The sequence below is a fragment of the Gymnoscopelus microlampas genome, assembly GCF_963454915.1.
Source record: "Gymnoscopelus microlampas genome assembly, chromosome: 15".
NCBI classification, from domain to species: Eukaryota; Metazoa; Chordata; class Actinopteri; order Myctophiformes; family Myctophidae; genus Gymnoscopelus; species Gymnoscopelus microlampas.
The window spans coordinates 30,259,181-30,271,680 of record NC_139952.1 but is presented as its reverse complement, the minus strand read 5'-3'; the positions used below and the strand labels follow the sequence as shown (position 1 = coordinate 30,271,680).

General features: G+C 43.7%; 2 protein-coding genes across 2 annotated transcripts in view; one reads left to right on the top strand and one right to left on the bottom strand.

Annotated features, from left to right (window-relative positions):
- Positions 1-12,500, bottom strand: part of ndufs6 (NADH:ubiquinone oxidoreductase subunit S6) — a 56,293-nt gene that overhangs the window by 29,908 nt on the left and 13,885 nt on the right. The gene's annotated exons all lie outside the window — the stretch shown is intronic.
- Positions 11,251-12,500, top strand: part of irx4b (iroquois homeobox 4b) — a gene marked incomplete at both ends in the record, with an annotated part of 5,234 nt that continues 3,984 nt past the window's right edge. The window contains 2 exons of the mRNA XM_084080726.1: positions 11,251-11,295; positions 11,979-12,227. Of these exons, the coding sequence (XP_083936852.1) occupies positions 11,251-11,295; positions 11,979-12,227 (294 nt within the window). The remainder of the gene's footprint in view (positions 11,296-11,978; positions 12,228-12,500) is intronic.

The following is a 12,500-nucleotide window of genomic DNA, read 5'->3' as shown; positions in this document are numbered from 1 at the left end:
TTTTTCCCCCCTCTACACCAAATCTCTTTGCCGAAAATAGCAGCTCTACAAGCTCACATTGAGACGCGTTGTAAGCTTAGTGCTATTTTTGCTGTTGTTCTTCCCAGTATATAATAATAAGAAGAAGAATAAGAATGTACTTGCTGTCAGTGTTTAAATTGTTTTTCATGTTCTGTCCCACTCATTTTATTACCTATTATCTAAACACCATTCATGGTATTGAGAGGTGCAGTCAATAGACGTACTAAGTGCAAGAAATAATTGTCCTCTATCCCGATGCAAACACCTGGACGGTGTGTGTTTACTGTACTGTATATGCACATCCATGTCTGCGTTTTAAGGGTCTGGGGGTTTGAAAATATGGTCGCCCTACAGTACTTGCAAGTCATTATTTGCAAACCAATGAAGCTGCCGGCCAGCTTGAGATTTTATATAAAAAGGATAGCAATTGCCATTGTGACATTTTAACTGTATATACAAAGATAATGATGAATGGCTCATGGATCAATGAACACACACACACACACACACACACACACACACACACACACACACACACACACACACACACACACACACACACACACACACACACACACACACACACACACACACACACACACACACACACACACACACACACACACAGTGAGAGAGAGAGAGAGAGAGAGAGAGTAATGTGAGTCTTCATTCATCTGCCCGAATCATTTAGGGTAATAGAGCTTAATGGAGTATATTAACCCTGTCCAGCTTGCAAACCTCTCTCACATCTGATAAATTGTGTGTGCACAACTGTGTAAATGAGTGTGTGCTTGTGTGTATGCACACACACATGGGGGGTAGGGGCAGAGGAAGCCTGCCAAGTGTTTATCTGAGAGGGACACGTGCACGCGTACACGCACGCACGCTGGCACGGCTGGGATCTGGTTTCCCACTGTCACAGATGCTTATACGGCTCTCCATCAGCGACGTGATTGGAGAGGACACGGAATACCTCCAGCCTCATTCCCACAGGAGCAATCTGAGGAAATGATTACCCTGCACGCTCTCCGGGGAACGTCAACGATCCACAAGAAGAAGCACTTAATGTCCTGCTATCACGTGTGACTCTGTCATCCACGCGGTGTCACCGTTTCAGTCACTTGACGTATAGATGAACTCGCACACGGTGAGAGAACTCTGATATGTGTTCGTGAACAGGCATATGGGCCTACGCAGCAAGGATCAGGGCCTTCCACAGGGTTGTTGGGTCAGGCCATTTTGGTCAGGCCATAATGTAAGCAACACCCACACACATGTAAACACACAAAACAATAAAAATGTGACTGTATAAATGTAATAAAATAAGTTGAATTTAGAAGAAGAGGAAAATAGCCTATCTCTATAACGGAGGACAGTATCATGTTAGGGCCCTATCTTGTCTGGTTTCAATCTAAACAATCTAGACCCAGTCATGCAAAAGTGTAGCCTACATACTTTACACATTAGAGCAGGGCGGAGTGCAACTGTGGTTCGACAAGAGAGAAATGGATTAGATTCAATTAATTAAATTAAATGAGAAAACTATGCAAAAAAAAAAGAAGGATACTTTCTCCTATGAAGGCAATCACGCAGGTGCTCGGCCACTGGTTGGCTCCTATGTACATGTGTACATGGATATAAGAGAAAGGAGACTGTATTGTATTGTATTATTGTTTTAAAGGTAGGGTAAGTGATCTTTTTTGGTTAAAACAAAACAGGTTTATTTGTTCAAAAGTTAAAGCTCTATATTTTAATAGTAATAATTGCTGCAGAGTGTTTGTTCAGTAACAGGGGTCTCCGTCTCTCCAGCTCTTTAATAAACAGTTCCAGCTTCAATTTTGTCTGCTAATTTCTTTGTGTCACTTCCAATTTCTTCAGTTTATCCTGTATGCTGTATGTGTTCTCTGTCCTGATTGAATACAATTGGTATCCAAACCTAAACACACATTTTCCGTTTAATAAAGAGCTGGAGAGACGGGGAGACCCCAGTTACTAAACACTCTAGTCTAGTCTATAGCAATGATTGCTATCAGAATATAGAGCTATAGTTAACACTAAAATCACTTATACTGCACCTTTAACATACTCTACCATACATATTGGTTACAATACAACATCAAATTGATATAGGCCTACAGTATATTCTGTCACAGAGCAGCCTCTTGTAGACACATTTTCCCCATTTCAGCAGTACACATTCATATTGAAATGTATGTTATTCGTGTTGCTTAGATTCCCAGTCACACAGAAGGTGCACATTCTGGAATCTCTTTAATATATTTTTGTTTATCTGCCCAGGAAGACTTGACTTTTTAGACATTTTATTTAGATTTAGTCAAAGGATTTACAGGCATTTTTCCCCATACATATTCATGATCTCAGGCCCAGGCCCAGGAAGATGCTATTATGGGGGAGCGGCCTGTATTGTTGAAGCCTAGCTGTGTAGCTGGGTGATTGGTGCCTGAAGATCTGATTGAGGGGTGCCTGTTCATCTGGTGTGCTGATTGATTAGAACATGGGGAGCATCTTGGGTGGATTGCTATTATACTGTGGTTGGTTGATTATAAATGGCAGGGTGGAGTCTGCAGAGCATATAAAGGAAACAGCTCAGTTATTGTTTGGCTGCCATGGGGAGAGGAGAGGCTGACACTTTGCCACTCAATTAATTTAAGTTGTTTCTTTGATTTTTGAGTTTTCTACAAACTCGCCTCCTGTCCCTGTTTTTACTTTTCACTGTTTTTACTGACTTGGTGCCCATTCACACTCACTTTGTGACTCATTCATTAAAATAAGTTCCGGATCTCTCAAACTCGCACACGACCAGACAAATCCATGCACAGCAAGGAGAGGAGACCTAATGTGTAGTCATGTATTTTTAGCAAGCCACAAAATTAGATGTGAGCTTCCCAAGTTCCCACCATGGTCCATAAAATAAGCATGGAGCTCCCTGTGCCCTGAGGCTAATGCCCGATTCATATTTCGTCGCACGACGGTGTCGCGCGTCGAAAGCAGCCGAGCTACGAGCGTAATTATGCGACGGGGTGTGAGCTGGTCGGCTGTTTTCGGCGCGCGACACCGTCGTGCCAACGAAGCATAAATTAGGCTTGAGGGGCTAAACCTTATTTTTAACTCTATGGGCTAAACCAGTGGTTCTCAACCTTTTCAGGCCGTGACCCCCAAAATAATCATATTTGAACTGGGGACCACCGCCACCCTGACAAGCACTTGGAATGTAGGAGTTGAGTCATTCAATTTAGTTTGACTCGGTTCCATAGATAAATACTGTGAAAATAGATCACAGATCAAGCTCACATACGCGACATATTATTTGACAATTTGGCCAATGTTTGACCAGTTTTTATAGTTTGCTGATTACTTTTGATGCAGTAATGGTCTTTTTTCTTTTCTTTTGGGGGGTATTGAAAAGGTCTTCGAAAAGTCCTTAAATTGTCACTTCACTGTCATCTGGGACCCCCAATAAAATCATGTGGGAACCCCACTGGGGGTCCCGACCCTACAGTTGAGAACCACTGGGCTAAAGCTAAACCACGCGCGCACATGCACAAAGCTGTGTCCCCACAATGTAATTCCCTAACATGCCCAGAGGAGGGCGCCTGAGTCCTAGGGACAGTGGTACTCTCATCCTCTATGAACGCTGTGGGGGAGAGCTCCTCTGATATGAGAATACAAAGCGGTCCCTGACAGAACGCTCTTCAATTACCGTACATTTGATGCTCATTTGGATCCATTACAAATGCTTATTCCCCAGTTGAGGAATTAGAGAGACAAACATTCACAAAGGATTTTTCCGTTTTTGTTTTTTTTGTTAACTTTGTGTAATCGAAGGAAATGACAAAAGGAGTCAAAGCAAAAACTAAATCAAAAGTGGCTCAAGAGAACATTTCAGGAAAAGTTGAGTGAGTGGTTGAACAGTCAGAGAGAGAGGGAGAGAGAGAGTGTGTGTGTGTGTGTGTTGCAAATAGTACAGTGGTACGATTTTACAATGAACACAATCCCTAGGCCTTGTTTCTATTGGGATCAGTTCATCGAGACATTTAAAGACATACAATAATATACAAGACATCATCAACAGTAGTAGCGATAAACGTATATGTACAGTAAACAGTTGTGTGTGTGTGTGTGTGTGTGTGTGTGTGTGTGTGTGTGTGTGTGTGTGTGTGTGTGTGTGTGTGTGTGTGTGTGTGTGTGTGTGTGTGTGTGTGTGTGTGTGTGTGTGGGGGGGGGGGGCATTACTGGTGTTACACTCAGATGACTTTTCTAGTTACAAATTTCAGACAGGTGCTCTTTTATGGCGGTTTTGAAGGAGGGTGAGGAGTCACACTTCTTCATGTCTGTTGGTAGGGCATTCCACATTTTAGTGGCATAGCAGTAGAACAACTTTAACCCCATGTTTGTGCCAAATCTGGGTTGAACGAGATCAGTGCAGAGAGAGAGAGAGAGAGAGAGAGAGAGAGAGAGAGAGAGAGAGAGAGAGAGAGAGAGAGAGAGAGAGAGAGAGAGAGAGAGAGAGAGAGAGAGAGAGAGAGAGAGAGAGAGAGAGAGAGAGAGAGAGACCACCACTGTCCACCACAGTGTCAACAGCGTGCGAGTGATAGAGAGGAGAGATGAGCCTTAGGGCTTAGTGATGGAGAGGTCACCTGGAGCAGGAGGTGGTTGGACCAGTAAACAGATAGGTGGCTAGATGGAGGATAAGTGTAAGAGGTAGGCCAGGTTAAAGTGTGTGTAAAAGGCTGTATCGCTCCCTGTGGACTGAGGCTTGAGGGGCTGAATAATGTATGGTCGCTCACGGAGTAATGAAGTGGAAGTGATGCGGAGGAATACTGCTATAGCCTCCCAGGGAGATGCGTGCACGCTACACACATCCCAAACACACACACATCCTATACTTTAGAGCAGCCACTGTTTGTCTAACTGAATGCCTGTCTGTCTGCTCGTCTGTCTGTCTGTCTGTCTGTCTGTCTGTCTGTCTGTCTGTCTGTCTGTCTGTCTGTCTCCCCCCTCTCTCCCGTCTGTCTGTCTGTCTGTCTGTCTGTCTGTCTGTCTTAGAGCTCTCTTTGGTTAAATAACCACTAAAGATTTATTGTGTGTACTGTGTTTGCTTATCCACTAAATTCTAAGAATGTTGCTACAGTAGGTTTAATGTTTACTTGGTATCCATTTGTAGCACTTAATTGTTTTCTTTGTACTCTATTTAGTTGACCATTCACCCTGTTGTTTGTTGACTAGGGTTCATTTACTTGTCTCTCTGGATAAGAGCATAGATCTGCTAAATTCCTGAATTGTAAATTGTCTGTCTGTCTGTCTTCCTCTGTCCTCTCTCTCTGTCAGTCATTCGCATTTGGCCGTATATAGTGTCAGTATAGTATATATATACATTTAGCAAGGTCAGAGTAGTGCAAGGTCATAGTAAGCAGAGTCAGCATGAACCCTAACCATCAACATGGTAAATAGTCACACAAGTATAGAGTGCAAAGAAGAGAACAATGTAATGCCACAGAGAAAATAGGAATACCAAACCAGCATCTGTCTTAACGAGGGGTCTTCAACGTTTTTCAGGCCAAGGACCCCTTAGATGAGAGAGAAAAACTTTTTCATAGATTTCATAGACTTGTTTGACAGTACTATCAAGTTGTGTAAATTAATGTTTTTTGTTTGTTTGTTTACACATGATCTTTTCTTTTACTGTGTTGGATTCATGATACATTTAACCACTTAAACACTCAATACGTAGTAAACTTGACCGTTGGCTCTGAAGGTGGTCACTCTTTTTCTCCTCTACACCAAACCTCTTTGCCGAAAATAGCCAATCTATAAGCTCACAACGCTGTTGAACATTGTGAGCTTGTAAATATGCTATTTTCGGCTGATGTTCCCCTCAGAATAGTGATGCTAGGGTTCAAGTGGTTTATGTAGACCAAAGTTCCTATCACACAAAATTTGGCGACCCCCCTCTAGTAACTCCAAGGACCACGCAGGGGTCCCGGACCCCATGTTGAAGACCCATGGTCTAAATAAACAACATGCTAATAGTCTTAATATTCGTGGCCCTGTGCAGGACAGCCAGAGGTCATCGTAAAAACCCATCAGAGAAAAACAAACTACAAAATCACAAGATCACAAAATCACTTCAGCAGAAGCTGAACTCGTGCAACAGAGATCGCTTAAGTTACTATAGAATGATCTCATGGCCAGATTAAATTAATTTGTTGACATTTGGTAGCAGGGGGATGTTTTAATATAGCAAGAGTCATATGAGGTCACGAGTCAAGTAGAAGCATTCGTCAAGAATCAATGTTTTTGTCCTTTTGGAAAATGTCAACTCTATGGCAGTGGTTCTCAAAGTAGGGTCTGGAGACCCCCAGGGGTCCTTGGGGGGTTTCCAGGGGGTCCCTGCAAAATGAAGAACAGTTTTAAACCGTATTTTCTTGTTCGGGTATTTAAAAAAAATAGCCAACCTACAGTACAAGCTCACAACACATTGCGATGTGACATGTTGTGAGCTTGTATCTGATCTGCTAGTTTCTACAGTCCCAGGCAGATAAAGACAAATACCGTACATATCAATTTGGGAGTCCTTGACATGAAAATGTTTGAGAACTGCTCTATGGTATGAGTTTGCATACTCTACACATCAGTGGTTTTCAACCTTTTCTGGATTAGGGCCCACTTGAAAAGCTCAAAAGCGTTCACGGCCCACCCATCTGACCACTTACAAGTAACACGGCAGCCAATGGGTGGGCCGTGTGCATATATCTAATGATCAATTACTCAATTGTGTTCCGGCTTGGATCAATGGAGCCAACAGCATTATCACAATAAAAACTCACTTTTCAAGCTTTTAAACAAAAATACCATGACATTTCTTTTTTTTTTTACCGCTGCTTCACATAATTTGAATATGTTTTGGTTTAATTTTCTTTTCTTTCTTTTTTTGTTTTTCTTTCTTTGAGCGATATTGCAATGTCCTGATGTGCTCTGTGTTTTAATAGAATAGTTGTGTCTGCCTGTCTCCACCTCTCATTTAGTTGTATCTATGTCTCTCTCTCTCTGTGTGTGTGTCTCTCGCTCTCTCTCTCTCTCTCTCTCTCTCTCTCTCTCTCTCTCTCTCTCATCACCCCCTTCTCTCTCTCTCTCTCGGCTGCGACTAAGAGCGTTAGCATGTCTCTGTTCCAGTGTTCTACATCATTGATGAGAGGGACCAGGGCATTTATATCTGTCCCACTCTCTGTTCACCAGTGTTGGTTCCTCCCATCAGACAGAGGAAGCCAGCCAGGCCTGGTGTTTCTATTGTATGTTCACACACATGCACTGTGTCTGCAGACGTGTTTGTGGATCACACTAATTCTGGTTTGTAGCCATTGCAGGGTGGACACACTTCTTTACAAGACACAGACATGGAACGACCTGCCATTTCAACCCCGATCATGATCCATTTATTAATACTGTCCATGCCTTCCATATCACTCTGGGTGTCCCTTCATCTCTCACGCAAGCACAGAGTGGTGGCTGGAATCTAAAATAAATACATCAATAAAATACCAAAAGTGAGTTCTGTTTGCCCCATTGAGGTGGACTGAGGGAAGATTACTGCAGGCTAGAAGTGGTCTCCGCGTCCAGAGCCTTCCTTACTCTCACCACATTTCACTTTGGTGTTGAAGATAAGATAAGGTAAGATAAGATAAGATCAAACTTAATTGATTCCCCTGGTGAAATTCAGGTGTTGTAGCAGCAACAGCAGTCAGAATGAAACACAGGAAAGAGGTAAGGGGTAGAGATACAAGAATATAATTAGAAATAATATGGCCCTAGCCGTCGGCACTTGGTATATGATTGAGTTGTATATCGAATTCTATGAATAAATATAAGTAATGTACACTCTATCGCCGGCGAAGATAGGAACATTTCTAGGCTATTGGCTTTGAATGATATATGTACAGACTATCAACAGATCTGAAACAATTTTCAGAGGATGTAACCCAAAAACATACACATATTCTATAGAAATTATGCATTTTTGAATATTTTGGTGTTGTGAGAGATTATTTTAAATGATCATAACCCATTACTGTCTCTCCAGGCAAAAACATTTTTTTACTGCACTCTTTGGACCATTGTTTGCTTCTAAATGAGGCTTCATGAGGAAAAAGACTAACGTTGTGTTTTTTTCTTTTTCTTTTTTTACCCAGACTGTCAAAAGCACTATCATCAATTTAATAGGCTCCACCTCACTCACCCCAATTTCTGTTTTTGCCCAAAAATGGTCTGCAAACCAAGAATGGAAAAGAGGCTCAAAAAGCATCTACATGTTAAACAGTGATTAAAATTGCATAGTTTTTATCTCAGGTAGACAATATTTAAATGAAAGCGCCCTGTGATTGAAGGAAATTGTGATTGGAGTTGTTCCGCCCTGTTTGCACGCGCCTCATCCCCTCACATTAACATGCTTCTATCATTAACCCACACAACATAATGCTTCACCCGTTCATCCGCATGCATGCATGCATGCTGGGAGGAGAAAATAAGAATGCTGCGCCTCCCGTTTTCTTTGCGGAGCATCATGAATGAATGATTGATGCGAGGGGAACAAGATCAGAAAGATATAATCACGGTCTAACGAGCGCAGAGCCTTAAGGTATAGATATATACTGGAGGAATGCTGTATAAATATATAAACGCGTCGTGCTATATTAATATGTAAGTAGCCTATTGAATATTCAAAGAGAGGGAAATAATATTGCCTATGCACCTCCATGCACAAGACATTCGGGGATGTGCATTCTTTGTGGGAGCCGAGGAGGGCCTTCTCTCGCCTCAGAAGTTTCCCCCTCCATAAACTGTGTGAAAACAAGATTAAAAGCAAGTCGTGTTTATTGTCGGAGGCTAAACAAATTGCCGTTCTAGCCTTTGAGTGACGTGTGTTTTTGTGTGAGGATGCGCGACGCACGGTGCGAGGAGATAACTTCATTTCCCCGGCTTTGAGCACAGATGAGGCCGGAGACAGTTTAGTCCATGTTCAATATATGAGCACCTTTCATGGGACAAATGGAATGTCAATCAGGCGCCGGTTCCCTTCTCATCCCATCCCGGGCTGGAGGAGAGACGCACTTCTGTTGTTGTCCCAGCAGCATCACTCTGGGCGCGCTGGGGATTATTTTTGGACCTCACTTTATTTTCTCCACGTTCCCCCGCGCTCTATCAGATCTCCTGCCTATTGACGAACCCCCTCGACACCCCACCCACCGACACGGTCTCACGACAAAGTATAAACCAGGCTCAACTCTCGCCTCCATCTCGGCCTTCGAACATCTCTCCTCCTCGTCTCCTCATCCCATTTGAACACTCTCCCTCCCTTGCAGTTTTCTTCTAAAACATCACTCACCATCTGCTGTGTGGTCCTTGAATACTTTATTCTCTCTGGCCAGACCTTACCTTCTCCTCTCTCCCTCTCTCTTACAGCATCTTTTTTGATTGTGGGGCTGTTGTGTAAAAGTTGGGTGGGGAAAAAAGGAATCTAATCTTTAAACTCATCTTTCTTGTTTCATTGGCTGTCTCATCTCTCTCCATCTTTTCCCCTTTCTTTCTTTCTCTCCATCTCTCCACCCCCTCTCTCCTTCTTTCCCTCTATCTCCCTCTCTCTGTCTGCCCCGCATACCTCCCTCTCTCTCCCTGTGTCTATTTCTCTCTCCATCTCTCCACCCCTCTCCTTCTCTTCCTCTATCTTGGCTCTCTGTCTCTTCCTTTCTCCCCCTCACCCTCTCTCTCTTTCTCTCTCTCTCCCCCCTCTACCTCTCTCCATCTACTCCTCTCTCTCCATCTCTCTCCCTCTCTCTCCCCCCCCTGTCACTCTCTCTCCATCTCCCCTCTCTCCCCCATCTCTCTGTCTCTCTCTCCCTCTCTCCCCCCTCTCCTCCTCTCTCCATCTCCCCTCTCTCCCCCATCTCTCTGTCTCTCTCTCCCTCTCTCCCCCCTCTCCTCCTCTCTCCATCTTCCCTCTCCATCTCTCTCCCCCTCACCCCCACCCCATCTGTAATAAAAACGCAGGTGGACTGAAAGGAGGTGAGGGAAACGTTCCCCACTTTACTGGAACAGCTTAAGACGGGTTATTATGAACATGACAAGCCATTCAGCTGGTGAAGGTGCTTACTCAAGGGAATGAAACGCAGTGTTTATTGTTTGATTAATATGCTCCGAGAGGCTTGTAATTCCCCCACTCATGAATAAGTGGGTGACAAGGAGATTTCTCCACGGTGACAAGTTATCTAAACTACAGGGCAAAGCGATTATGCTAATATCAGGTTGTAGTCATCAATCACCTAATGTCAATGTGGTGTCACCACGTCACGTTCCTGATCTACCCTCTGGCCATTGTGTGTGTGTGTGTGTGTGTGTGTGTGTGTGTGTGTGTGTGTGTGTGTGTGTGTGTGTGTGTGTGTGTGTGTGTGTGTGTGTGTGTGTGTGTGTGTGTGTGTGTGTGTGAGAGAGAGAGAGAGAGAGAGAGAGAGAGAGAGAGAGAGAGAGAGAGAGAGAGAGAGAGAGAGAGAGAGAGAGAGAGAGAGAGAGATGAGAATTGATCACATTCTCATTATTTACTTTATGCCTGGGGACGATTGAGGTGCACGTGGGCTTGCGTGGACCTGTTTCCAGGGGACGAGAGCTGAAAGGAGAGAGTTAATTAATTAATTGATGAAGTGCAGAGAAGAAAGGAGAAGAAGAAAAAAAACACTGGCGCTCCCCCCACGTCCACGAGCCCACGTGACGTCAGAGACGCGCGAGTTAAAACCAAAGAGCGCATCAGGAGTCAAATGGTTTGATCACACACACTATCTCACATCGACACTGGCATCAAAGCTGAAACTTCACACGCGAATCTATGTATTTATCTAGATAAATTCAGGAGCCCGATAGAGGATTGCAGGATATTTATTGCGTTTTGCGACTCGTTTTTTTTCTTCCCTTTTTCTTTTTTACCCCTTTCCAAAATCTCTAAAGTGGTAGATCTACTTACACTGCGAGAACCTTATGGCCCAATTGGATAAAGTCCTGAGGAAGAAGCTTTCGGAGTCTTAAGAATTGCCAAGTTGACAGAAGATCCGATCTGAAGCTGAGCGTGGAGCACTTTAAACACCTGCATGACGCACGGATGCTGTTTGATGCCGCTGGCCAGGGTTCGTGCAGCTCCCGTTTGTCTCTTTGATCTTTAATTGAAATATGGCTTATTCACAACTGGGATACCCCTACTCCACCACACCACAGGTAAGATAAAGCCTAACGCGTCGCTTAGCTTGGAGATCTGTTCTTTTATTTTGGCAAATGACACCCTATGACAGTGGTTCTCAACCGGTGGGTCGGGACCCCCAGGGGGTCGCCACATTATCTTTGAGGGGTCCCCCAGATCACAGTGAAGTGTCAATTTAGGGACATTTTTAATACCTAAAAAAAAGACAATCACTGCATTAAAAGTAATCAACAAACTATATACTATAAAAACTGGTCAAACTGATCAAACATTGGCCAAAATAATATAAGGCAGAAATTATAAAATAGCAGATCTACATAAGCTCACAATGCCGTTGTGAGCTTGTAGATCTGCTATTTTCGTAATGTTTATCTGTGGAACCGAGTCAAACTAAATATAATGCCTCAATTCGATTCCTACATTTCCAAGTGCTTATCAGGGTGCATGGGGGTCCCCAGTTCACATGTGATTATTTGGGGGGTCGCGGCCTGAAAAGGTTGAGAATCATTGCCCTATAGGCTATATCCGACCTAAAGCTTATAAGTTTCTTGGCTGCTCATAATTCTCAACTTGATTAATCCTCAACTAAGCCATACTTGTCGTCACTGCTTATATATAGGGCCTTATTTTGTCTTGCAATCAGCCAATGTGAATTTCCCTCACAACAACAACTCTTAACAAATCTCCTATTTGTCCGAAGTTTCTGATGACCTCCAGCTCGCTGGCCAGCTGTCTGGAGCCCGGCGGCCGGTCTCTGGTGGAGCCGGTTCCGCCTCCGTCCTCCTCCCACTCGGTGTACGAGAGCAGAGTGCTGCGATCCCCCAGGCACGACCACCTGAGCCCGGTGGTCCCTGCAGGGATCACTGGGGTCTACAGCGGGACCTACCCGAAGGGTCAAGCTGGTTACTACACTACCTGCTCCAGCGACGCCACTGCCCTGTATTCCAGGGTGAGTTCCCAAACTTTTTAGCTCAAGACCCAAAAGAGAAATTAGGCGTTTGCCCCGGTACCCAAACTAGTGAAAATAGCAGATCTACAAGCTCACAAAGTGAGGCTTTGAGCCGTGTTGTGAGCTTGTAGATTGGCTATTTTCACTATACTTCTTAAACATTTGTTTTCTAATTTATGGAATTTCTTTGATTTTTTTTTAATTCATGAAAAAAAATGTAATGTTTTGAATGTCTTTACATTTACTCGTGACCCATAAAAATTGGTCCGCGAC